We start from the raw sequence: 26,876 nt of genomic DNA, 5'->3' as shown, positions 1-26,876 counted from the left end.
GATATATACTGACTAATGTTTCTATTTATATGGTGGCCATTTTAAACAGGAAAACTGGAAACACGTATACTATATGCATATTATTATGATGTTAGACTATGTAGTTTGATCACACTGGAGCGATGCTAGTAGGCACACTGAGATCTCAAGTGTAGTGCATGTTGTAGTAGGAAAAACAAAACCTTCTCACTCCCAACTCGTCAGATACGGCAGCTCGGTCAGTGGCCCTACTTGTCAAACTATTATGCTCCATGCACCCCTCTAGCGTCAGTTTTGGATGTGCAGGGCTGCCTCGAGTCACTTTAGTAATTATGACGGGAGTAAAGAAGAACGTCAGGTGACGTAGAACAAACAAAGTCCACCTATGAAAGATGGATGGGTTAACAAATACAGGACTTTCACCCAAATGAACGCTTTTCAACGTAGCATATTTTACTTTGGTCAGGTTTGTTACTACTGTTACTACTTTATAATAGACACTCATAGTTACACTCAATAGCGAGCAGTGTAATATGATTTTGGACACATATTAATCCTAATCATTTTGGGTCATCACTGACTTATGTAGGGTCGCACAAAAGGTCATTTGACTTCTGTAAATGTAACACACTAAATGGTACAACTATTAGCAGAAAGTAGTTTACATGCCACTGGCTGCAATCACTTAAGATAAGAAATAAGATGAAGAGTTAGCAAAATGCGTGGTAATGTTCACCTCTAATATCAGTCAGGTCTAAAGCAAAAGCAACATATAGATTTTCAGAAGTGCAGGGTTATTTGAGACTTATGGATATTGAATCTTAGACAGTTACCTTAGGGGGATGTCAATCTATAAACTGCTATATAATAAAAGGTGAGGTTTAGTTGGACCAGCTGTATCCTGGATCAACAGAAGACATTTCCATGCAGTGCTTTCTTATTCATCCTAACCACACCTCTCTGTTTCAGTGTCCGTCGTCCGTTCAGCAGTTTACTCTCCTGCTCTTTCTATACATCCTCCTAACCTCTCTCATCTGATCCTCCCTCCCACCCTCTGCTTTCTACTTGCTGTGCTGTTTATTTAACTGGGATGATGCCTGCAGCCATGTTCTCCCGCTGGCTAGGAACGCTCTACTGTTTTTTCATATTCACGTTTCCTCACATCCTTCGCTCTTCATCAGCTGCTGGAACACGATGTTATAGAAGAGTTTGAGAAGGGCATTAAAACAGAGGCAATAATATAATATGCGGAGGCAGGAGTGTAATGTTTATTATCCTGATGTTTTGGCATCGCTGTTTATGACAGAAAGAAATTATGTTGAAGATGAACGACAGAAAAAAACATGACATTTACTTAATTTATATTTAGCTCCGACACACCTTAAGTCATGATATTATCTGTTTACTTTCTTTACGCTCACTTCTAATTACTTTCTATGAGGATGGATACATCACATCGACGGTGATGTCAGAGATGAGGCGAGAGCCCCGATTGGCTGCTGGCTGTCACCCATGAGGCCACCTCACCGAGGCGCTGACAGACTCCGAGTATGATGGATGAAGGAGTCTGTGTGTGTGTGTTTGTCTATGTGTGTGCGAGTGTCAGGGGGGGTTACCACAGTGTGGAGGGTCCCAAAGGATTAGCGTCACAGTCCAATGAACCATTTCAGAAAGGAGTGGGCAAGACCTCATCGACCAGTGCCGTTACGCACGCACACACACACACACACACACACACACACACACACACACACACACACACACACACACACACACACACACACACACACACACACACACACACACACACACACACACACACACACACACACACACACACACACACAGAGAGAGAAAGAAAGACAAGGACCTGATATGATGACCATATCTCCCAGGAGAGAAAGAGGAGTCATCTGTTGAGCAATGTGTCAGTTTAAGACACTAATATCTAACAGAAGGGAACACGCATACACACTCACACACCAGAAAATACCACAATAACGTGCAATGGGTCATGCTAGTAATCCCAATAGATCCCTCCATTCAATCAACCCACAGACAGGTCATAAGGTTGTATCTATATAGATCTAGTCAACATTGTTCTCCCATTCAGACACATCGTTCCTCCTCAGTCTATTTCTCTTGCTCTTCATCAACAACTTTTTCTTTATCTCTCAGTATAGCCCCGTAGAAAATGAAGACGGGTCAAAGCGGAGAGAGTTTTATAAAGTAATACATCATGAACTCCAGCTATTTCTGCCATACCCAGATCACAGGCTATACAATAAGACGTCCTCCCTAGTGTCTGTCTATGCACTAAATACTGTAGCTCTCTTTATGTAAAAAAAACTAAAGAGAAGAGGTCAAACAAAGGCCAGACACAAACTGATATACATCAGCACGGCAGCCAGGTTATGCAACAATACTCTTGTGGGTCTTGCTGCTGCAAATAAAAATGTTTGATACGTGGATTGTGTATGTCTCGCAGACTGGTTTAGTATGTACATGAGCGTGTGCAGTGCTGTTCCTCCTTTGACAGCGACGTAGGACCTCTTGGCCTTTGTCAGCCCTATGACCGAGGCCAATTGAATAAAAGGCTCCCTTGGTCAGATAGTGATTCAATATTGGGGTACGAAGAACAGCTCTGAGTTTTGATTTTTTTTGTGATCTTTGCCAGACATAACTTCTCAATTGAACATTGACGTTTCAGAAGGTGGTGCTCTTTCATTTGTTCAGATATTGTGGCAAGCGCCAGCCATCCTAATTCTGTTCTTGTTCTGTTATTCCAAACAAACCACAGACATAAAATGTATCCCCTCCTGTGCACTGGAGGATTCTTCTCAGAGATAATAGTAATAAGGGGGCTTGACAAATGCTTTCATGAACTGGATGAATCACTCATTGTTTGGTTATAATGTGTTGACTGCCTTATATTTTGAACATATTTTCAACCAAAATAAAGAACTAACCCTTGTCCAGGACCATTACAGATCATGTAAGATCTAAAAAAGATACTAAACCTACAATAACTGTTTTTTTGTGCCACTTCGAGGCAATGGAATCAAGTTGTGAACAATGACATGTTGGGTTGATGGCTAGTATTGAGCAAACAGTTGCTTATTTACATATTGAACTATCATTCAATATTCACGATCTTTAAGCTCCGTTTCTCCTGAGGGATTCTTTATCTGCTAAATGCTCCTGTATGTTCACCAGCTAGTTTCTAACTGTGTCTGTCTGCTGTTTGGAGCTGAGCAGGTCAGTGTACAGTGGGTCTTTATAGCTTTTTTACCGAAAACAGCTGTCTGATGCGTCCAAAAACAATGCTATCGGGATCATGATCAGCGGCTGACAAAACCCAAGCACCTGCCAACTGAAACAGGAGAAATGCAAATAAAAACTAGAAGGACACTCAGAGTGGAGACTTCCGAAAAGGCCGTGCATCATTCTCGCAATGTTAACGAGAGTGAAAAATAATTTGTGGTTTTTATTAAGTGAATAAAGCTACGGAAAAGATACTGTGGCTACTGGGAAAAGACCTCCAGTCCGTTGACTCTGCAGAGCTCTTCATCCCACATGTCTCCATTAGAATATCATTGTCCTGTGTGGTATCTCTGATGACCAAGTGTGATTGTGCGTCTATCTGGATGCTATCAGGTCTGGATGGTCAAAGAGGAGGATGTAGCCGATAAGCATCAGCTGGTGGATCGATAGAAGCCTCTAAAAATACAAATCTGTTTGTGAGTGTGTGTCTGTGTGTATTTCTGAGGGTGACACAGAAGATACATGACAGATAACAAGAAGCTCTTCAGGATGGCCTCACTAAATACAGACCGGCTCCCCGCAGGATCAAAATTTGATGAATTTTGTTTCATCTTGTGAGCAGAAAAATGACACAGTGCTCATTGTCATGTGGGAACCAAAAACAGGCTCACAACCCTGTTTAGACCATGACCCAGTGAATAATAAGAGATTTCTGTGACACACCTCAGAATCAGCAAACCTTTCAAGGTCGGTATAAAAGCCCATGATACATTATCTGACTTCATGTATTTGGGTTCATTTCCTCCATTAGTCTTGGGACAAAATAATGAGTTTCTTGGTCCCAAAGGTCCTAGGTTGGAAAAGTTTAAGCAATACACAACACAGCCAACTTCACCACAAAAGATATCGTAATATCTAGTATGCAAATTCACTTGGGCCAAAAACTTTTGAAAGCGATCGCTTCCCTTTGCGAGACCCGTTTCATGTTTTATTCTAGATACGTGACTCATCCCCCGTGCTTCTTTTCAACAAGAAAACTTTTCATCTATTTTGCTCAAATGACCCGAGTTGCTCAGTCGCAGTCTCAGGTGGAAGGAGGGCAGGCACCCCCCTCACACAAGACTAGGATCTCGTCTGTTCAATAAAAGACACTTTGAACTGTTAGAAGCCTTTTGGAGTGTCCACCCACTCTTCTCAGCCCTTTACTATAGGGGATACAGAGCGAGGCGGATGATGTGGTAAAGATAAAACACAGAAAGAGGTCTCACCGTTATGAACTGAGATTCTGACACTTAAATAAATGTATGAACATAAACAATGGCTTGACTTCATTACAGCCTAATTAGAAGTCACAGGATAGTTCACCAAATTTACCTACTTTTGAAAACTTCAACAAACTTGGTTGTTTTACTTTAATCATTCTAAAATCAAAGCACTTTATTTTCACATCTCAAGGGGAACCTACTGTTGAGTATACTCAACTTAACAACAAGGCCAAACTAAGAAGACGGTAGTACATGGAACTATGGCAACATGTGTTAGAAGGGGAATCTATGTAATGGCTTCTGGTACCTTGCACTTTCTGCACTTTAATGAAGATTTGTGGAACATAACAGGCTCACATCTAGTGTAGAACCATGGCCATAATCCCTTTCTTTATCTGTATTATCTGAATAATGCACTCAAAAGTGACTCAACTTGGTTAAGCCAAGCCAATTTGATTCATATAGCCAGAAATCTAAAATCTCCTTCAAAGGGCTTTACAATCTGTAGAGCATACAATGCCCTCTATCCTTAGAGCTATCACATTGCATGTTGCCTGAATGATACAGTCACAATGATTATGCTTTGAACTAGTTGAATTTGAGCGCCCTATGAAGTAATTACCTTTCCAAGAAAAGGAATGTTTTCAGAGGTTTCTTGCCGTTTATTTCTATCAGCCAAGACATGTTTCATAATGTTTTGGGATCTGTCAAACGTGAAAGGTCTTCTTTCCACATTTAGGTCACTACTTTGTCAATTCTTTACCATTTCATTTTTTTAAGTATTGTTTTGGTACAGGCACCACAAGTCTAATGTCATATTGACACAGTTTCAAATAATTCCCCATACAACCAGCCTTATACAACTATGGTTAAACGAAAAACTTAATGTATAAAAATACAGTGTTTTAACATCCTTCCTATCATGGAGCACATCGTATACCAATTAAAATGTATTTTAACCTTCACGTCCAAGGGCAGAGCTGCATTCATTTACTTCTATACAGGTAGGATATAATGGTACCAAGAAGTAGCAACAGGACCATACCATAGTGTGTATTCAAGTGCTATTTCAGTATTAAGTAATGCCCTTCATAACAGATAGATAAAAAAGAAGAAGATTGAACCAGTAGAGCCTGACTTTTAGTCCATAGTATGGCAAAAGCTCCCACAACAGTGGAGTCTATAATCGCAAAGGAACTCGATCGTGTCTTTAATACAGTTTTAATGGACCAGGCTGAGCTGCAGGCTGCTCCTTGTGACAGGTTAATTGAACTTCATGTAATATCTGTAGAGTAATATTGGGGGAGGGCTCCTTCAAAAAGAAAAGCAAAGAACTGTACATGCAATGTAGTCAACCCTCTCAACCTCTGTCCTACACATTTGGTCTTAAATAATAATAATAATAATAATAATAATAATAATAATAATACATTGTATTTATAAAGCGCTTTTCAAAGCTAAAAGCAATCTCAAGGCGTTAAATTATGCATTCAAAGCTCAATCAAACCTCGTGCTTTGCTTTGCCTATGGTTGGTGTAGGCTGTTAGCATAGAACAATGGGCCGGAGAGCATTGATAGTCAAGTTAACTCCCTTGTCCCTCCGCTTCAGTGCACCATTCAACCGTTTGATGGCCATTACATGTATCCACTAAGACAGTGAGTACCATCCAAACTCTTTTTTAACTAATTTCTCACATATGATTACTCATGTGCCTTCACAGGAACAGTGGAGTGAAGCTTATTAAGCCTTTAGTGTGAGAGAGAAGTGGGAGTCAGACGAGAAACAAGACGAGGAAGAGACATAAAGCACACGAGCGATGCAAGTAATCAATGATTGTTCTCACTTACTATTTTCATACATTGATCGAGCCGGGAATAAGGATGTGAATGAAAAGTTCAGAATCCTCCGTGATTTAATCATCTGTGACATTTCAAATACTTCCTATTTGTGTTCTGGAGACAAAAGTAAGTTCTGTAAGACAAACACACGACGCAATTAGATGCATCTCAGCAGCCGAGCTTCCAGGAAAGTAGGGCACGTAGCATTAACTAAATGATGTGGAATTATTAATTAGATGCTGAGGAGACACGAGGCACGCGTAGTGTCACGACCCTCAAGAATCCTTTCATCTGCTGAATGGCATCGTGTTCTCCTCCCGCTCCTCCATCTCCTCCTCCTTTCATCAATCCGCTGGCTCTTTTTCTCTCCCTCTGTTAATGTTGCTCCATGCAACGCTGATGTCTTTCTCTTATCCTTAGTTTGTCTTGCCTTTGCAGTCTGCTTCTTCCTGCTTCCTTTCTCTATCGTATTCCTCCTGTATCTTCTAATATCTCTGTTGTCCACTTTTTTGAAATGCTTATTCCCAAGCCTTATTTAAAGTATGCCAACTAAACAACACGTTCAATCAATCCTAATCTCACAAAGCTCGTTGACAAATTGGCCTTGAGCAATTTGGACAAAAGCACAGTCCGATCTACCATCTTTCTAGAATAATGAGACAATTAAAATGAGCTCCCTGACTCAAGCTTAATTAGAGGCATCTTATCGCGACCTTTGATCTTCCTCTGAAGTGAGAAAGTATTTAATAACACATCAAGCCGTGGTCTCGTGATATCTCTTTCTATCTATATGTGTATTCTGCACCCTCGGCATGGAATATGTTGCAGAATGATTTAAATCAATGAATTCATCTCATTAAATTATTTTAAATGCAAACTACAAAAAGTGGAGGCAGATTCCTTAAGATGTCAATGTTTTTTAATTTAACTGGTTATGAAACTGACACCTAGAAAACATATATATATATTATATATACTCATATATTCATGAGTCCCCCATGCTTGATCTTTTTGTCCCTTTCAATGTTTTTGGGATTTCTGTTCATTAAGCTTTATGGACATTTTAACACAATGTTCAAAAGCATTATCAGAGAGCAGTTTATAATATCAGTGTATTTGATTTGTACGCCTTTCATTTATGAACCATGTATTGTTGTCTGTGAGACCAGAGCGCAACACTACAGGACGGCTAAACTGTGTTAAAGAAACTTGCATAGTAAAAACTTATTTTTGTAGAAGGCATTTTTCTATTTTATTTCATGTGCAAAGTGCACATAGTTTCATAAATGAGGCCCCTAGTTGTTTTAGCAAGCTTGCTTCTTCTCTAACAACTAGGCCACTGCCACACTCCTCCCCTTATGTGTTATTGTGGATGCTCCACCTTTCGCTTCTCATCTCATCTGTCTCTCTCCATTAAACACGCCGACGATCAGAGAGGCATCTGGAGATGCGTCTTTAAGCTTTAATACACTTTGAATAATTAACACATGCACAGCTGAGTGTATCAGTGGCAGGCAGCTCCCCCAGCCAGAGAGTCCTAGAGGGAGAAGGGAAGCTTGCACTGTGCCAACCCCAGCCCTGGAGCCTCGGAGCTAGGCAACTCAGAGCTGTGTACCAGCCTGAGCTCTATCAACAATGGGAAGACAGATGTAACTCTGACACCCTTAGCTGAGAGACAAAAAGGAGAGAGTTTCTGGCTCCAGCTAATTGACTTGTTGAGGGAATGAGGGAGCGGGTGAACAAGAGGAAAGAGCTCATTGGGATAGAGATCAGAAAGGGGAACCCCCGTATGGAGATGGCTGGCGAGGTGCACTGCCTGCTTTGAGCAGTGACACTATGGGAGTCTGCGTTTAGAGGTTGGCTTGCTGTGTGTGCACGTGCAAACATGCCTTTCTGTATGCTTGCGAGGTGACTTGACAGAAAGATGCTCTAACCAGCTCACTCATCACGGTGATTCATCCTCTAATTAGCAGCATAGAGGCTAACGCTGATCCACATATCTATATTCAACTTCTGTTCATCTGCAGCCTAACACAGCCTGCAAATGATTATCAATGAGGGCAGGCTACAAAGCCACCGGTTCAATCCCCTGTGCCGCAGCAATGCATCATGGACCTACTGTGCTGAGCGTAAGGAGGTCAGGGAGAGGGAGAGAGTGGAAAGAAGAAGGAAGGAGAGAAACAAGAGATACGGGATGAATGGGGGATAAAATGGGGAAAGGACTGAAAAGAGGGGGGGGGGGGAGGAATATATGAAGATGGGAGGAAAACAGAAAGAAAGAAAAAAGATCACACGGAGTCGCAGCTGGTGAGATGCAGTTTCACATATTGAAAAGGTCAATGCCTTGATAGTTAAATAAACTGTCTGAGAACGGCTGATGCAGAACAAGCACTGGCTCATAATGAACACTTATTTGGACAGATTCAGATGACTTCACTCAGTCCTTATGAATGAATCAGACGTAAATAAATACCCACTAGAAGTTACACTTTCCTAAAACATGAATCTTTGATGAAAATGTATGATTTCTTTTTTTGATGTTTGCAGCCTCAGCATGTGTGCTTTTAATGGTTACTTTTAATAATATGTAATGGTATTACTAGGATATCATCAATGACAAGAAGCTCAGGTCATGAATTGAAATGAAGTATAGAATATAATGCAGCATGGATTTGTAGCGTTTTTACACACACACACACACACACACACACACACACACACACACACACACACACACACACACACACACACTTTCTCCACTCTCTGATTCACTCCACACATAACTCACATAGCAAACATATCACAGGGCTGAATAAGAAACTATTCTGTGTGTAGATAGAGGTAGGGATCTTGTTCACACACATTTGTCAGAGCTCCCATCTGGGCCTGTTACTTGGCAGCCATTTTGTGTCTCTGCTGTCAATCATGTACTGCATTTATTCAATGGTGAGACATGAAATATCCTGAGTGAAAATTGAGCCCAATAAATGAACGACTTAATTACCAAGCGAGCGAATTGCAATCAATGAATGAACAAGCAGGCGAGCTTGTAGACGGGAAAGTGAAAGCGACCAAACCTTGTTTTCTATTACTCTTTCTGTTGGCTTTTATTATTGTCTTATTTTTCCTATTTCCTTGAATCCGAATGAAGTCATTTGAACCAACCCGCGGGCCCAGCGTCGGCCCAGTCGGCTCTACCAGCCCAATGCTGAGATTCATCGGAGCAGAACAAATGTGTTTGTCTCTGCGTTTGTTCGTCCTGGTGTTTGTTTCTCTCATTGTTTGTGTTTATACATATTTCTGTTCATGGCCTTCTCAAGTGTCTTTCTGAATCTGGCAATTTTCTGCCTGGTCGCCCCTAATGTGCCTCTCTGTTTATCTGCTGTCACAACACAGCTGATTTATACATATTTACATATCCAGGAAGTGACATGGGAGAATTAAATTTACTTCAGGAGGGCAGAAATTAAACATTAGTGGTTATCTGTTTACAAACGGGATGAAGGAAAACGTACATGTACCTGTGGCACGGATTCACTAATGTTGTGAGTTTTATCAGATATGAAGTGAAGTCAGCCTCAAGAAATGTGACAAATGCCTTTGGGATAATAACCAGTGTAGTGTGAATTCAATCACTTTGGCAACCAACTGCTAATGACACAGGGGGAGACTTTTTCAGGCGGCGGAGATGGGCAATATTGCTTTCAGCAGGGGCTACGAACTGGCAAATTGGAACAAAATCAAGGCTAGAGGAGATAAATGTGTGATGACAAAAACTACTGCTGCTGGCTCAAGTGGGCATATGCATGGCTTCAAACATGTTACCTATTCAATGACAGAGAGATGCATCAAAAACACATGCGTCCATCGCAAGAGCCCAGAGCCGTCTCTTCACTCTCTGCTGTGTTCATAACAATAATCCATGTAAAGACATGACATTCAAAGTGTCTTGGTAACCATAGCAATGTCTGCACCAAAAAGACAGAATACATCAGAAGACAAAATAGAGAGGAAAGAAAAAAAAAAAGTGTGGATTGGCTTGGTTCTCCAAACAAGATGAGGATGGATGTCAGCCTGGTGTGTTCACAGAACATGTGGAGTCAAGTGTCACTCTCCTTTATGTCTCGCGACACACACACACACGCACGCGCGCGCGCACACACACACGCACACACGCGCACACACACACACACACACACACACACACACACACACACACACACACACACTTTAAAAAGACACCACAATACACATACACCTCACCCATCACTCATATTTGATGGTTACCCATACACATGGACACAAGCATGTCCTGAAGGGCCGGTTCGACCCAAAATCATAAACACATTGTTTTCTTACCTGCAGTGCTATTTATTAATTGCCGAGTGTTGGTAATATCGGTTGTCGACATATATCTTCCTTCTCTCCAATATAATGGAACTAGATGGCACTCGGCTTGTGGTGCTCAAAGCGCCACGCAAATACAAGTGAAAAACTCACCATCAATGGCTCTTTCCAGTAATTATGACCTGGTCCGTCAAGATGACCCACAGACCTTGTTGTGAGCAGTTCAATGTAGCAACTATTTACTTTCTATCGAACCACACCCGAAAACTTTGTCAGCAAGCAGAAGGAAGCGTGCACCTGTTCATGGACGAGAGGCTCTCTAGAGCTCAGCTGGCCTAGCTAACGTTACAGCTCAGCAGAGGAGCAAGACATTCATGTTTGCACTCACGAGCCTCTCGTCCATGAGTAGGTGCACACTTCTAAGCTTTGATATGGCAGAAATAAATTAGTTCCAACACTATCTGGATTAATAAATAGCACTATAGGTATTTTTAGGGTGAACTGTCCCTTTAAGTAAAAACAATGATCATACAAACAAAAGGGAAATCCTGAAATATACAAACACACAGGCACCCACATATAAGCATATGCACGCAGATACACACACACACATATTCAAACACACGCCTCCTTCATGCCCACCCACACTGAGCACTCCAAGTTGTGTTTTCTTATTATAACCTTTCAACATCTCAGGTTTTCTGCAAAGAAAGATGGAGTAGGTGTAAGAGAGAGAAGTAAAAAGAAAGGCAACAAAAGGCTGAGTGAGAGAGGAGAGGGAGGGACCGCTTGAATTTATGTCCATGCAATGAATAAAATGTTACTCTGAGGAATGAGAGAGAGAGAGAGACAAAAGATAGAATATCTCAAAAAGCCTTCTATCGCCCTTGCATATGCGTAAGAGTGATTTAAAAACAGCTTAAAACAGAGACAAAGCTGCAGTGAAGGTGGCTGGGTGTTAACTGTGGCTTTTCTGAAGACACAAAAGTTCACTTGTGTTTGTCAGTGTGAGTTTGTGTGTTTGCGTGAGAGAGTGATAATTAGAGACGGAGGAAGAGGGACAGTGAGAGCGAGTCAGCTCGTGGATACATGAGGGTTTTCATGCAAATGTAACATTTGGGACGGTAGAGCGCGCTGCCATTTGCATACTCATTCACCCCGACTTGTTTATAAGTGAATAAATCCAGCGCTGCTTGGAGTACAACAGCTGCTGCTGGGCCACTCACAGCAGCATTCACTCACACTCACACACACACACACACACACACACACACACAGTGTACAGGTCCCAGCTGCCCCCTTGGAATTACTATGCCACTATATCATACCTGTGTGTGTGTGTGTGTGTGTGTGTGTGTGTGTGCGTGCGTGTGCGTGTGCGTGCCCATGCATTAATACTTGTGTATGCCTGCGCATCTGGATCTTTGTGTGTGAGTGTTTGTGAGAGTGTGTTTAACTGCATGTGCTCATGTATATTAGCGTGTACACTCACCTCCGAGGTGTTGACTCGTCCCTCCTGGAAGGAGCAGTCACCGGCGTCCTGCGTGCACATGTGGCGATATTTGCACCAGTGACAGGGGAAGTTTCCATTAACACAGGAAAGGCACCTGGAGCGAGGAGGGAAAGCAATGAGGGTTAATTCTTTTATAAATCAATATTCACCAAAAGTTTAAATGTAATCTCCATTCTGCCGTGGGAAGTCTTTTTCCTCAACATTTATTTTGACGAGTTTCCACTTCCTTTTTCCTTTGCTTGAGCCATTGCGGTTACAGTGTTTAGCCGCTCATGCTAACGCCTGCTGGAGCAAAATGCTAAATAAACAAATAAACATTGTCACAAAGTTTGTCCACAAGCTCAGACAATTTTACTTTTCAACTGCCAACTGTCAAGCTCAGTATACTTCTTGGTCACAATAATACAAAAACAATTCTAAGGAATCCGTATCAAGGCTGTGTGTTTATGGAGATAAATGTTTATACTGCCTCAAAGATCAGGTATCGTTTGGGCTATAAAAGAGAGAACTAAAATGACATGTGGAATTCAATTTAGCATATAGAAGATGTTACATAGAAAATGCACAAATAAATCCATCTAATACACAAAACAAATAACTAAATACATTTCCTCAGAAAACATCCACATGTTGGACATTATTATTCTTTAATGTCAACCATAATTAATGCTTGAATCTAAGAATTAATTAAAAATAAATGTAATGAGTACATTTAGGAGACAAACGGAGACATCGTCAAGAAAATATGTAAAAAAATAAAAATAAACGTAGAAAATAAACATTTAAATAATGAGAATAAAAACACAGTGCCAGCCTGCAGCAACAACGCAGCCACTACGACCAAATTCATCATACATTAGGTACGATAGGTGAGCTGTCGCCAAGTGAAATACAGGACGAGTGGAAACACGGATGAAAAGAAAACCTTCAACGGGGGGCGCGCGTCACACGGTGACAGGCCGAGCGTGAACACGCATCAACACGTTCGCACAACATTAAATGGTTACGGCCAAATCTCCAGAAATCACGTCGGAATGACGAGTGTCACCGTGGCCTTGTGCATTAAGACTTTATTCCAGCTGTCAGCGAGGTAGCCCAGAGAGAGAGAATCCTTGGCCATCCACTCCTCCCTTCTTATTCTCCATGCTTGGAGGCTTACAGTGAACTAAGCTGGCAGACCAAGATAAGCCTGTTTTTATATAACACTTGTTTTTTTTTCTTCATCTTCTTCTTCTTTAGAGTTGAGGAAGCAAAATGAATATATGCACATTCAAACATGGATTACCACACAAAAACAAGGCTATCATGGCTGCCAGGGTGGGGGGGGGAAGCAATGCGAAGGAAGTTTGTAGAAAAACACAAAAGGTTGGTTCGGGTTTTACGTTACATTTAATATGAGAAGTTAAATCAACAATTGTTCAATAGTTATTCAATTTAGCAAAGCTTTGTTTTCATGATGAAACGGGAGGAAAAAATCTTAGCAACGGCACACACGTGCACATTCCTTTCGAAATTCACCCCACAACGATTTAATTTGTTTTGTTCAAAGTCTATGCTCCATCATCATTTCCTTAAATGACCACTGATGTACAAGTCTCTTCTTCGCAATTTTTATTGTCACATTCTTGTCATTTTAATGAAGGAGGTCTCGGCTAGCTGAGAAACCACTTACTGTCGGGGAGTCACACAATGATGGCAACAAGTTAAAAGTTAAATAATTACAGAGACCAACACACAAGTTGTTCAGTAACTCCTGACGTTCTCTTTCAATTCAAACGAGTCCTGGCTTTGTAGTCTTTACACCACATCTGAACTAAATTTCACTTAACCGGCTTAAGAGCAGCGAGCTATAATTACATGTTACGTCAGTCCCCTTTCCCTTATGCTGTCACTGTACTCAATCAGGCCTCCTACTACTCAACCCGCACACATCCACCGTCTTCGCTCGCCAACTCACATCCCCCTCGAGGAGCTGACTGGCAACCGGTGTGGTCCTTTGTACGTTTCCATCATCCAGTTATCGCTGTCCACATTTATTAGCACAATGTTAATTTGCATTGCTCACTAAGTGCAGTGCTTCTTCTACTAGTGCTACATTCTACTAAATGTCTTAGCTTTACATTTGGGAAACACTTTCTTTCTTGCTGAGAGTTAGATGAGAATATTGATGCCACAAAAAGATGCTCTTTGTACTATGTCACCTGACTTACTCCTTTACTCTCGTCATAATTACCATGGTAGCCCTCTCTGTGCAAAACTTACATTAGAGTGGGTGTTCAATCCACTTTCTCATTCTCTGCAAGAAAGCAAACAACCATATTTCCCAAAATGTCAAACTATTCCTTTATTGTTGATATGAAAAATATCGTGATTAATGAAGCTATAAGACAGGTGTGAAGTGAGCTTAAACCGTTCTCTTTAAATGACACGTGAAGGTGGAAGGGGTCGCTCTCAGTGACACACCTGCACTTCATTTAGGGCTCTACTTTTTAAGCCTTATTTTTTTTTAGATAGTTTAGGCAGTTGCTTGCTAGTATTGACCACAAGGCAACATGATGATAACGCTGTGTGTGTGTGTGTGTGTGTGTGTGTGTGTGTGTGTGTGTGTGTGTGTGTGTGTGTGTGTGTGTGTGTGTGTGTGTGTGTGTGTGTGTGTGTGTGTGTGTGTGTGTCAGTTGGAGAACGGTGGCCTCTAGCTAACGTAAAAGCATAACAGCCAGAGTTTGGTTTTGGGCTGCAGTAGAAACATGGCGGTGTAACATGGCGGACTCTGTGGACCCGCTCCCTATGTAGATATGAAGAGCTCAGTCTCAGCTAATGAAAACAGAACGGAACGATACACTAATACAAACATTGCATTGAATATTTTATTCCATTTCTGCCAATTGAGTCCCCTCCATCCTACACGCTGGACCTTTAAAGCTGCATGACATTTCTGTGCTCCTGGATGTCTCTTTTTACATTAAGGGAAAGTTAGCATTAGGAATTATAATAAAATCTAATGCTGAGCACATTATTGTACTGTGAAAAGCTTAAATCCATACAGCTATATGGGCATCGTGTGACATTCATTTCACAGTGCATTACCTTAAACACACAAACGTTCATGTTGCTACCTTATCAGTGACATATACAACACACACGCAGTGATTCAGTCTCTAGCCAGTTCACTAACACTGACCTGTTCTAATCAACTGTAAGATTGTTTTAGTCAAGGAAAGAAGTCCACCTAAAGAAGATGCAAACTTTTTAACAGTTAACTCAAAAGAAAGATAAATCACAACACCACCTTCACCGTTTGACTGACAAGCGATCTCTCACAAGTGTAGTGCAAAAGCACCACAGTGAATTAGCCACCACGGACGGGGGTTCAAAACCAGGTTCTCCAAACTGAAGGACAATTGCTCAGCTCACAATGCCACCCTGCCGGCAAAAAGACTGACTTTAAATTGGATTTCAGTCTAATCCACATTCTGTCTTTGTCCCTCTGTCCTTGGTTTATTCAGATTTCAGAGGGTTAACTCCTAAATCGCCTGTGTTGGAGTGATGGGGGCTTCATATAGCCGACGGTAAGCTGGTGAGACTAGACTGAACTGCAGTGTAAGGTTTATAATCAATGCCAGTGGATTTCCATGGGGAGAAGGGTGGACTAAGGTTATGCTAACAGTCTGATGTTTGTTAGTAGAGCTGGTGAGCCAGTTCCTCCTCACTATTAACCCCGGGGTTTATCGATTTCTTGTTCACAGGGACATTGTGCCCACACACTCACAGCATTGTGCGTGTGCGCTCATGACACTCACAGACTGAGATGCACCTCTACACACAAGCTGTCGGCCGTGTTGACATCGTAGCATTCCTCTGGGTCACCTGGACAGTGGAGACTTGTCCTACGGTAGAGCTGTCAATGCCTGGATGACTGGCTTGGGTAAGTGGCTGCGCTGCTGCAATGTAGTCAATAAAATCCCCTGCTATTTAACAAGGCCCAGCAACAGAGCCGGGTCAAACGCCTTTTCTTCTTCTTCCGAGCTTTTGTTCTAGCGAATCTGGATCAATAGAACAAAGCTGCTGATATGCGAGCAACGGCCCTGCACACATGTATATGAACACGCTCATTTCATTCTGCTCAATGTGGATAAAGTCGCTGCAATTCTTTCCTCATTATGGAGTATCTAAAGCACAGCAAAACACAACAACAATGTGGAATGTGCCGATCCAAATGAAGTAGGCCCCATCTCCCATTTTGAGAGCAAAGCATACAGCTTTATAGCCTAATCAGTACTTTAAGCAACTATAGGGATGTTGTGATTTCCGATTAAAAGCTCAGATTGGCTTGACATATCTCTCACATATCTCTCATGTGGATAGTGTTTAGAAGAGAGATAAGACTGGCTGTTCTTCGTGTTCTATAAATAGGCCTCTTTGTGTTTAATCCAATAAAGCTCCAAAGTCAGCAGCAATAAAGTGAAGCATACATCATTAAGTTATACAGCACGGGAACCAAATGAGGAGTTTGGATTCTCAACAGGGGAGTAAGACTCATTATAAGATGTTATTGCATCTTGTCACGGCGATGTCCAAAAGCAGTAAGTCTGTGAGTCTCAACCCGCAGTTTAATTAAAGCTGGGTCACACTTACACACCAACACCTGTTGCCACAAAAATGTACTAATGGCAATGTAATGACAGAAACTCTAAACTGTTTCCAGCAAGATGCCAAAAAGTTGCCAGTGTATAAGGTAGTCTCTGAGCTGGAGGCCAAAGGGAACGGCCCGCCTTAGTAGTGGGAGCCCTTCCTGGGGGCCCCCGTGCGTGGGCTGCTCCCCTCCCTCGAGTGCTTCTTTTCACTGCATAGATTTCAGCCCCTTTCATATTGTAATGGTCATGGTGGCCTGAGGCTGCGGCGCTAACCTTTTAGCTGTGTGGGACGCATTGTTCCTGACACAATGGACGCAATCTCCTGCTTTATATCTCTCTTTCCCTCTTCATGCCTCCTTCTCAGTTGTCTTTTCACCTCACCGGCTCTCAGGGAACGGCTGTATTCTTCCTTGTCCCACTCTTCTCTCCGGCGCTCTCCCTCCCATTTGTTTCTCTTACTCTCTTTAAAAGCTGCATCATTCCTCCTCCCTCATGCTTAATTAAACTAATCCAAACCTCTTTTTTTTTATGCAAATTTATAATATTGTAACAGCGTATGTAACTAGCTTGCAGCATAACTTGATGTGCCTTCTGTGTGCTCCTTCTGACTGCATGCACCTGTTTGTGTGTGTTCGTGTAAGGCTGGTAAAGCAGATGCTGCATCCACCTTTGAGCATGTTGTGCGAGGCGGTGGGTAGTTGCACACAAGCCCGTCTGGGCTCTTGTCTGCAGGCTACTCCACTTCTATATCTGTACGTCTGCATGTTGCGAGCATGTGCTACACTTTCAACCGCCCACCACCATTATCTGCCGCTGAACTTCGCCACCTCCCGCGCCCGGCTTCCTACAGGCGTTTTCAAAGATTCAGAGGTGAAAGGTGACTGTGGAGGGGGGAGTGGAGTATAATATGTGGGTTTATGTTACAGCTGCTGCAGTGATAACTGCACTGTATTTTACAATCCCGCAGAGTCCTGTGGGGGCCAGCGGAGCAACATCAAAGGCTTAAACAGCAGCACGCCTGTTTATGCAGCAAAGAGAGGAGGGCTAGGTGGGCTGGCTAATCACTGGTACACAGCATAAAAACACACACACACACACACACACACACACACACACACACACACACAAATAAGAAAACATTTTCTGCTTGCACAACCATTTGCATAAACATACACTACAGTGCAGTTACTTTGACACATCCTGTACACTCTTTAACTCACAAGGAACAAACAGAAAACTCCACACACACACATGTTCACACTCACACGTTCATAAAATGAATCAAAGCCATTGAACTAGGCCTGGAGGCCCTGAGAAGTGGCCCAGGTGAGCTCTCTCTACAAGCCCACTCCATTATGACCATCTCCACACAGGCACCCCCGCTACAGCTAATTAACGGCCTATTACTATGCAGATATATTCAGGGCCAAGAGGAGAGCGCAGGCAATAAATGGGCTTTATGAACGAGAGAGGGGCAAGAAAAGGGAGGTGGGAAGGAGAATGGAGAAGGCTAAGAGGGGTCGGGGCCGGGGGAGGGAGAGATGGGTAAAGAGAGGGACGGGAGAAGAGAAAGTAATAGGCAGACAAGAGGAAGGTGGGAAGGCAGGAGAGGAAAAGACGGCCAGGGGGGGAAGAGGGAAGGATGGTGGCAGGAAAGAGAAGGAAAGCAGGACAAGTGCACTTTACTCTCCTTAGTTCAAGTCGCTTGTAATACTGGTGATTCAAGAATTAAAGGTTATGGACAGAATTTGTACTTTTTAACTCTTTTCAGTGTTTTGACCCGGGAACTTCTTTAACAGAGGAACCATAATGTAAATTTAGTTTCTTGGCCATAGTTTATTTAATGCATTATTGGTCTCTTTACTTAGTCATTGTGGTTCGCCAGATGCATCTTGTATTATTTGACTGTTTTGTTTTGATTTTCCTTATGTCCTGATATTCTGACATTTTACTTTTCTTTTACAAGATATGTTCATCCTATCCAAAAAAGAAAGGCAGAAAGAAAGAGGAAAATAGCCCCCAATGGATTTTATTTCCTTTTTTTTTTAAGGATATTTTAAATGAAGTAAACATTAGGAGGAGGTTATGCTGTCATCGATCGTCGCTTGGCAACAGATGTATTTTCATTGAAGGTGTATCGACACAAAGTGCAGATACCTACAGTAAATGAGAGATGTGAGTCTGTGCCAGGTGGAGGAGACTGGAGTGAGAGAGAGTGTGTGTGTGTGTGTGTGTGTGTGTGTGTGTGTGTGTGTGTGTGTGTGTGTGTGTGTGTGTGTGTGTGTGTGTGTGTGAAAAAAAGTGAATCCCACTCAGCAGCAAAGAGTCATTTAGGGAATGACATTTTATTTATTTTCATTTAACCTTTATTTAACAAGGCAGGTCAATTAAGAACACATTCTTACTTCATTACCAGGACCATCTCACTGCAGCCCAGTTTCCCTCTCTTCTCTCCCCCTCCTCTCTATGTGGAAGTTCAACTGAACATCTTCGCCGGTAAAGACAAAACCACTTTTTAAAAAGGTGAACAATTTCAGATTTTTTTCTCCAGGCCTGCATTTTGTGGTCAAAATTAAACATGATGCGTTTTTATTAACTTTATTATTTTTATTTTAAAGCCCCTAGCCAAAAATTAGCAACTTTTAGGGCAGACTCTTGTCTCATAAAAGACAGTCACCAATATTTCTCAATGAATGTGTGACCTCTTCATGTATTCACTATATATAGCCTCCTGTCATTTTCAAGATGGGTTTACATTTAGATGCTTTTTGAGCCGATAGGAATTTGAATAGTCACAATTACATTGTTGCATCATTTTGTAAACTTGCCTTCAATCTTTTATATGTTGACTATGCAAATTAGCAAATGACAGCATTTAGCTTTGAGCCGAAGTGAAGCTAATGTAAGCGGCGTCACAGAAAAGCAGAGATGCTTCAGAGGAAAGACAGCTTTACAGCCCTGAATTTGAGGTCTTATTTTAATAAAGTATGGCGATAAGCTCAAACTATGATTAAAAAAAACTGTAAGAATCTTACCACTGTCTGCTACCTGCCAAGCTGTTGGATACTTGCAATCAAAAACTACCAAGCTAGCAGCTACGTTTCTCTGTAGACTCACAACAGGTCACTCTCCGAACATCAAAAAGAGAGTAAATGTTTCTTTTTTGTAAAAAAAAAGTCTTTGGAAGAGTATAAATTGTACGACAGAAGCGTGCAGAGAGCAGATAACATTATACAGACAACAGCAGTTTCACTTTGGCTACCTCGCCTAATTAATGTTAATTAGCTACAGCTGAGAGTTTTCCTCACAGGCAACAACAGTCCACAACTGAAACAATGTTCACCTTTACAGCCCGTTAAGATATCATGCTGTAACTAATGATTAAAAACATCACTGCAATGAATGAATGATTAATTGTACAGCTCTGACAACGACAAATAATATTGCATCAACTGAAATGACATTGTAGATCAAATAAAATAAAAAGACCAAATAGCTTATATGATTAATGATTTTTAACTTCGACGAATTGGAGTAGTGTTCATAAAAAATGTGTATGTAGTCTCCACAGTCTAACAAACTCAGCAATGCATATTTAAAAAAAAAACATGCAAAAACTACTCACAAAACAATGCTGAAAAGTCAATCGGTATTCCTATACTTAAATTAGGGATAATTAATTTCCAAGAAACATGACTGACGTGTTTTAGCCTTTAAGCCTGGCTGCCCTTCGAGGTCCTGCATGGTTAGGAATCGATTTATTGTTTCACTCACCAGTAGTCCCTTTATTGCTTGAGATTTAATTAACTAATTGATTTGTAAAAAGCTTAAATACATTGAATAATGAATTAGCAAAGGTTGCATGCTGCTCACTCCGTTCTCCACTATAGGAATTATTTGCAGGCCAATATTTTAACACCAGAACCAGAGTCACCCTGCTATTGATCAATGCTTTCCACCAGTCTGCATCTTGCTGGGTGCAGGGCATATCTAATTACACTCTATTCATACTTAGCAATAAACTTTTAACTTTGAAATGTGAAAAATAACTTACGATTGGTGGACACTGCAGTTGTAGAAGACAAAGTCCACGCTGGCAAATTTCTTCCCCGTCTCTTTCGATTTCAGATACAACTTTATAACACGTTGGTCACCTAGGACGAGACACAAAACACCATGTTACCATTGCAGTCTTCCAATATTTCTATAGAGTACAACTGATGCTATCATATGCAGTAAGTATATGGAAAATGTTTCATGATCCCAGGATCATGCCCAAGCCCGGGCAATGTATTCTGAAATGTTAACAGCCTCATTTTGGGAGTTACTTGTCAATTCCCCTATTGCTGACATTTTGGAGCCGCAATGTCTCTGCTGGAAAGTAAGCCGAGCCTAGAGCTGAATCAATAGAATTGTGTAGAGAAGTTACTCGGAGGAGGAAGCAGCTCATCTGTCCATATACATGTCTATGGGTTGTGTGCAGTAAGTTTGTGAATCAGCAGTTTCTCATTTTGATAATCACAAAAAAATGTGTGCTGTTAAAGAGCAGAGTGACTCGTGTTTCACACGGTTAAATGAACACGCTGAATGAAGCAAACAATTTATATATTTGAGCAGCATCAAACAAAGCTGTTCAACCGAGAAGCCCAGAATGAAGTAGTTTTTTTCTCTCTAAGAAAAAGGTTTGTCTAACGGCAGTAAACCTTTTATTTTCTGTAAGTGCAACTTCCAGACACCCAGTGACTCTTACACAGCATGTCCAACTGTGTTGTCAGGACACATTTACAGGAACTACATGGAGCCCAAACGTGGTTAATTTTAGATAAATAAACACATAATTATAAATGCTAGCAGATTTAGCCAGTTAGCCTAGCGCAACAACAATATCAAAGTCATTCGGAATCAACTATCTAGCTGTTACTGTATATTAACACAGACACAGAATAAACATCTCCTTACTGTCTCCTAGTTTAACAAGGCTGCTATGCTATACCTAGCCGGCTAACTAGCTAACAGGCTAGGTAAGGTTTTAAAGTAAAAGAGATTTAGTTATTGTGTCTTTGTACTACGTTTATTACAGCAGCGGCCTTCAGTTGGTTCATTCAGAATACATTTAGAGACAAGGTGTTAGGTTTAGCAATATGCAAAGTGGCATTATGAAATAAAGGTGTCATCAAAATAAATGACAATATGAAATATTTTCTCTTGAAAAAATTATTATTTTAGCACAATCCTATGATGATTTCATAAAGTATTTAATATATTTGAATATAAAACACTTACAGTTCAATACATATATTGCTGGTTTTGAATCTTAATGAATTGAACATTTTCCTTCAGCGAAATTAAGAGATCTCTGACTCCACACCATCATTCCACATCTTTAGCACACCCTGTGTTTTGGTTATGTTGGGATTCATTTATTTGTACCTTGGTCTCTTGTGATGGGGGAAACATCTTTTGTAGAGGGGGACAGACAGAAGATCCGTCCACCGTAGATGCGTCCTTCTGTCTCTACATAGTCCTCGAATGAGCAGTTCACTCCAGCAGACAGACTGGGCACATTCTGCGTCTGAAGTGACAACTAGGAGAAGGGAGGAAAGCAGAAAGGTGAGAGACATCATACATCCAAAATCTGAATACCTTATTAGTGATGCAATAAGCAAGATTTCTACTGTCCCCCAGCAGAAAATGCAGCGCAGATATGGAGCTTTTCATCTCAAAATCTAAATGGTTGACAGATTGCCAGTGATGACTCAAGAACAAGCTTCACGTAATCTAATTTCACATTTATCGTGCTCTCTTGTCCTGTCCATCTTCCTTACTCCACTTATCCCATTACACAAACAATGCACACACTCTGACACGTCTAACGCATCAACACACTGTACCTGCACTTCTGACATGGTGACGGAGACGGTGTCGGGTTGGACGGAGAGTCGGACGCACTGCTCCACTCTGGTGGTGAAACGCTGAGGCTCCTCTGCTCGTTCACAGCGATCCTTCCTCGAACATCTAGAGGAGGACGATATACTACAGTCACAGCTCCATTCAAAAACCATATAGCTATTAAAATCACATTTATTTTGAGTATTAAATCCACACTAATCCTTACTGATTGTTTAGGTACAGTTGCATTCTGTTTAATATCATGGGTAAAGGTATTTGGACTAAATGTCTGGCTCTATCTTGTATGTGAACTTGTATAGTATTTAACGGGGGAGGGGTTAAGACAAAAGGGCAAACCCTGCGAGCACTTATATATAATTAAAAGAATTTCTATCAGTATGGCAGATAACAAAAAAAACATAGTATAGTGCAACAGTCAAACATAGAGCCCAGCACACAAGCAGAGTGAAAAACAAATGGGGCATAGTGTTAGTTCAGGCAGTCACACTCGCATTAGCTGATTGGTACCAGCTGCTCATTCATGCCTCACCATCAGCTGACTAGTAACATCCAATAATTTAACACTGGTGTACATGGTGGCCTTTACATAAAAAAAGAGAGAGTATCAGCAGAAAACTGCACTTGAAACTATCATAATTTCTATATTGGTGCCTTTTCAATGTTCATTAAAAGAACGATGGAAATCATTTCCTTTCATTTCTTTTAAACAAAAAGCAATTTGTTGTATTTTAGTAGGATACTAAAACCAGCAGAAAAGCAGCACTGAGTATTCTGTTTATTTATCGCAAGAAATATGGTTATCTCGATATTTAGCAGCGTTTTCAAATGTTTTCCTCATACCGTGCAGCCCTAGAAGGGTGGCTCCAAAATCACAGGACTTTCACTAAAGAGGTATGTAGGTAGTCTATCATAAAAATGGATGAGCAAAGTGACACCTGCAGCAATTAGTTTATGACAATATTTGTAATACAAAAATGACGGAGGGGCTTTCTCATTTCTTAAACAAACATTACACATATGAAAAAAATCTTTATGTTGAAACCATGATTTATTTTTCTTCCGCTGATTTGTGTCATATGCTGTGTGAAAACACAGTAAGCAGGTCTACATAATACTGGTTACTGCAATCATACATTTTCTTTTGGAATTGATAGAATTTCTGTTTGCCACCGTTAGGTGAATTACAGCATGACTTTTAAATAGTGAACAATATATGCACTTACACACTATGTAGCACACACCAGCCACAGTGAGGGTCCCCTGATCCCAGGCAGGCTCCACAGGAGCTGTACTGCTCACAGCTCTCCACTGGTACACGGGTAACCTGCAATATAAAAACACACACAGGAACACAAACCTGGTTAATAGTGCACACAAACCCCGTGCACACCACCTTTAAACAGTTTACTCTATATAGGCCTGGTGTACGCAGGATTTACCAGGAGGTGTCCTGTGCCTGGAATATGAGATTAAAGGAACAAGCCCACTGTGACTATCAGAGATAAACAGCTCTGGAGGTGCTGCTTACAACTCCACACTGCTGCATATAAGGCTAGCTGGAGGGGGGAGAAGAAGAGGCTTAAACACATGTAAACACACACATTGGTTAAGATTACCCCCTCTGACAAACATCGCTTTGTGATATACTGTGTACTGCCCACAGTTCTCTGGTTGATCGGGGAACACTGATGCAAGCAAGAAGTTTACATCAAGAGAAACTAAACAGAATCTAAAAAATGTAAACAGCTCACAACTGTCCACTGAAGCTAGACTCTGAAAACAGTCATAAATGTCTGGACAAAGCCCTTTTCGAGTTTCCGTGCTTGGTGTAGTCGGTCCACCACTTGGGTCCAGACTGATCTCAACAACTATTTGATGGATGTCAGACATTCATGGTCCCCCACAGCCTAGTTGATTTAGTGATCCTCTGACTTTTCCTGCAGTGCAGGCCCAGGGTTTACATTTGATGTTTTTGAGTGAAATACCTCAACTATAGGATGGATTGCCGTTACATTTGGTAGAGATGTTCACGTCCCCATCAGGATGAGTTTTAATAACTTTGGTGATAACCTTAACTTTTATTTTAGTGCCATCAAAATCTTAATGTGTAACGAATAACATTCCCATCAGCCTCAGCTGTACTTTGTGTTTAGCGCTAATGTTAGCATGCTAACACAGAAATAAGATGGTAGATATGGCAAACATTATATAAGCTGAACATCATCATTAGCATGTTAGCACTGTCATTGGGAGAATATTAGCTTGCTGATGTTTGCATTTTGCTCAAAGCCAAAGTACAGCCTGACAGAGCTGCTAGCGGGGATGTAGACTCTTTAAGTTGAATTATAGGAAGTGTAGGATCTAGCATTTTTGGATCTTAACTAAGCGGCAACCTCCAGCTATGAAAAGTTAAGAAAATGCCGAAGTGCCTTAAACCTGCATTATTTCAAATAGCCAGCAGGGGGCTCCACTGTTTAAACAAAGGGTCCAATTGTATAGAAGTCTATACATGATGTTCATTTGTAAATGATGGTCCCATTTAGATTAAATACACGATAAAACAGCGTATGCTTTAGGGTGTGGCTACCTTTTGACTGACAGGTCGGTACCACGGTGATGTCCGGCTTGGGTTCGGTCCGGCTTGGGTTCTGTCTGTGTTTTTGTCTTAGAACTTTAACCCTTTCACGGTGTGTTTTCAGCTCATGAAAGTTAATTGAAACATTTCAGTTGCCTAAAAATGTCTTGTTTAGCGTTTGGTTGTACTTTGAGCTCCACCCTCTCGTGTTACTTCAGGTTCCAAAAAAACAAGATGGTGACGGCCAAAAAGCCGAACTGGAGACTTCAAAACTGTAGGACACAAGCCAATGGTGTCGTCATGGTGGCTATATCAACTCCTTATATACAGTTTAGGATTGAATGCACAGGATATCTCGGCCTCCGCTGCATCAATTGTGATCGTTATTTTCTTAATCCGTCTCCTTCAAGTCCCCCAAATGTAAGGATAGACAATGATAGACCGTTTAAGCGGCAATGAACCCATTTAGCCTTCAACTTCACTACCACATATTCCAACGAATGATATACCGTCAACAGATTTAATTGTAAATTAAATAAGAACATATATTTGTCATATAACCTTCCAGCTTTCACTAACCACAGACTAACAATATGTTGTTAGTCTAATCTAGTCTAGTCCATTAAAATGGTAGTTGAAGCACTCAGGAAATACTTGACCTTCATTATATATTTATTTTGTTAAACTGAAACGTACACATGGTTGACAAATTTTAGCTCTAGCCCTCATGAGAACATACAACGGAGAAAAGTTAGCTTAATGCCTGTGAATCTCTTGCAAATAATATGCTATTGTACATAACACCACTGAGATAAACATCGAGGGTTACTCCTTTTGCCGGCTGCCATCTGTGCGTGTGCATGATTAAGAAAGATGAAACTTTAATGATCTCTTTGGGAAAATCGGAGAACTTGCGTATTAACAAGGACATCAAACATAGCTGTCCACATTTACCTGACTCTTAAACTGCAACCAAAGGCGTACACTGACATCAGGGAAGGGAGTGAGAGGAATTATCATTCAAGAAACCCATTTCCACAGATAGTTGTCTTTGCACTTGTCATTAAACATTGTTTCTGCTGCTGCCTGCAGTTTCACCACCCACCATCTGTCTGCACAATTATCAGGAAGTGTTACCCTGAATTTCACCCAGGTATAATATTCTAAAGTCGAGGAATTATCCTTTAAGAAGGCTTTTTGAAACGCTTTAATCATACCTGCGCACACTCCCGTCTACTCTGCTTTCTCTTCAATCTCAAAAATCACCAGTGTATCAGCATCCATGTGTTTTAACTCAACTTGCTGGAAGGAGTTATCTCGTGACAGATGGATTGGCAGACAGGAAACTGCCTCAGGGAAACACACACCAGTAAGAAAGTTTTAATTTAGACCAAATTGAGAGTTTGAGACAAGTTTTCTGTGGCAGTTGTTAAATATTTAAATATATCACTGACCACCCAAGACACACTTCACATCCATGAGTACATGCACACACACACCTCCAGCAGCCTCAGTCAGGTGAAGTACGACATCAATAACACTGTAGAGGC

General features: G+C 41.2%; 1 protein-coding gene across 1 annotated transcript in view; it reads right to left on the bottom strand.

Moving 5' to 3' along the window:
- LOC115010484 (plexin-A1-like) overlaps positions 1 to 26,876 on the bottom strand; it is a 224,802-nt gene that overhangs the window by 84,331 nt on the left and 113,595 nt on the right. Inside the window, 5 exon segments of the mRNA XM_029435054.1 lie at positions 12,187 to 12,301; positions 20,896 to 20,995; positions 22,272 to 22,425; positions 22,733 to 22,856; positions 23,975 to 24,075. Coding sequence (XP_029290914.1) covers positions 12,187 to 12,301; positions 20,896 to 20,995; positions 22,272 to 22,425; positions 22,733 to 22,856; positions 23,975 to 24,075 — 594 coding nt within the window.

This window comes from Cottoperca gobio, chromosome 7, assembly GCF_900634415.1.
Source record: "Cottoperca gobio chromosome 7, fCotGob3.1, whole genome shotgun sequence".
NCBI classification, from domain to species: Eukaryota; Metazoa; Chordata; class Actinopteri; order Perciformes; family Bovichtidae; genus Cottoperca; species Cottoperca gobio.
The sequence above is the reverse complement of the archived record's forward strand: the minus strand, read 5'-3'. Positions and strand labels throughout refer to the sequence as shown.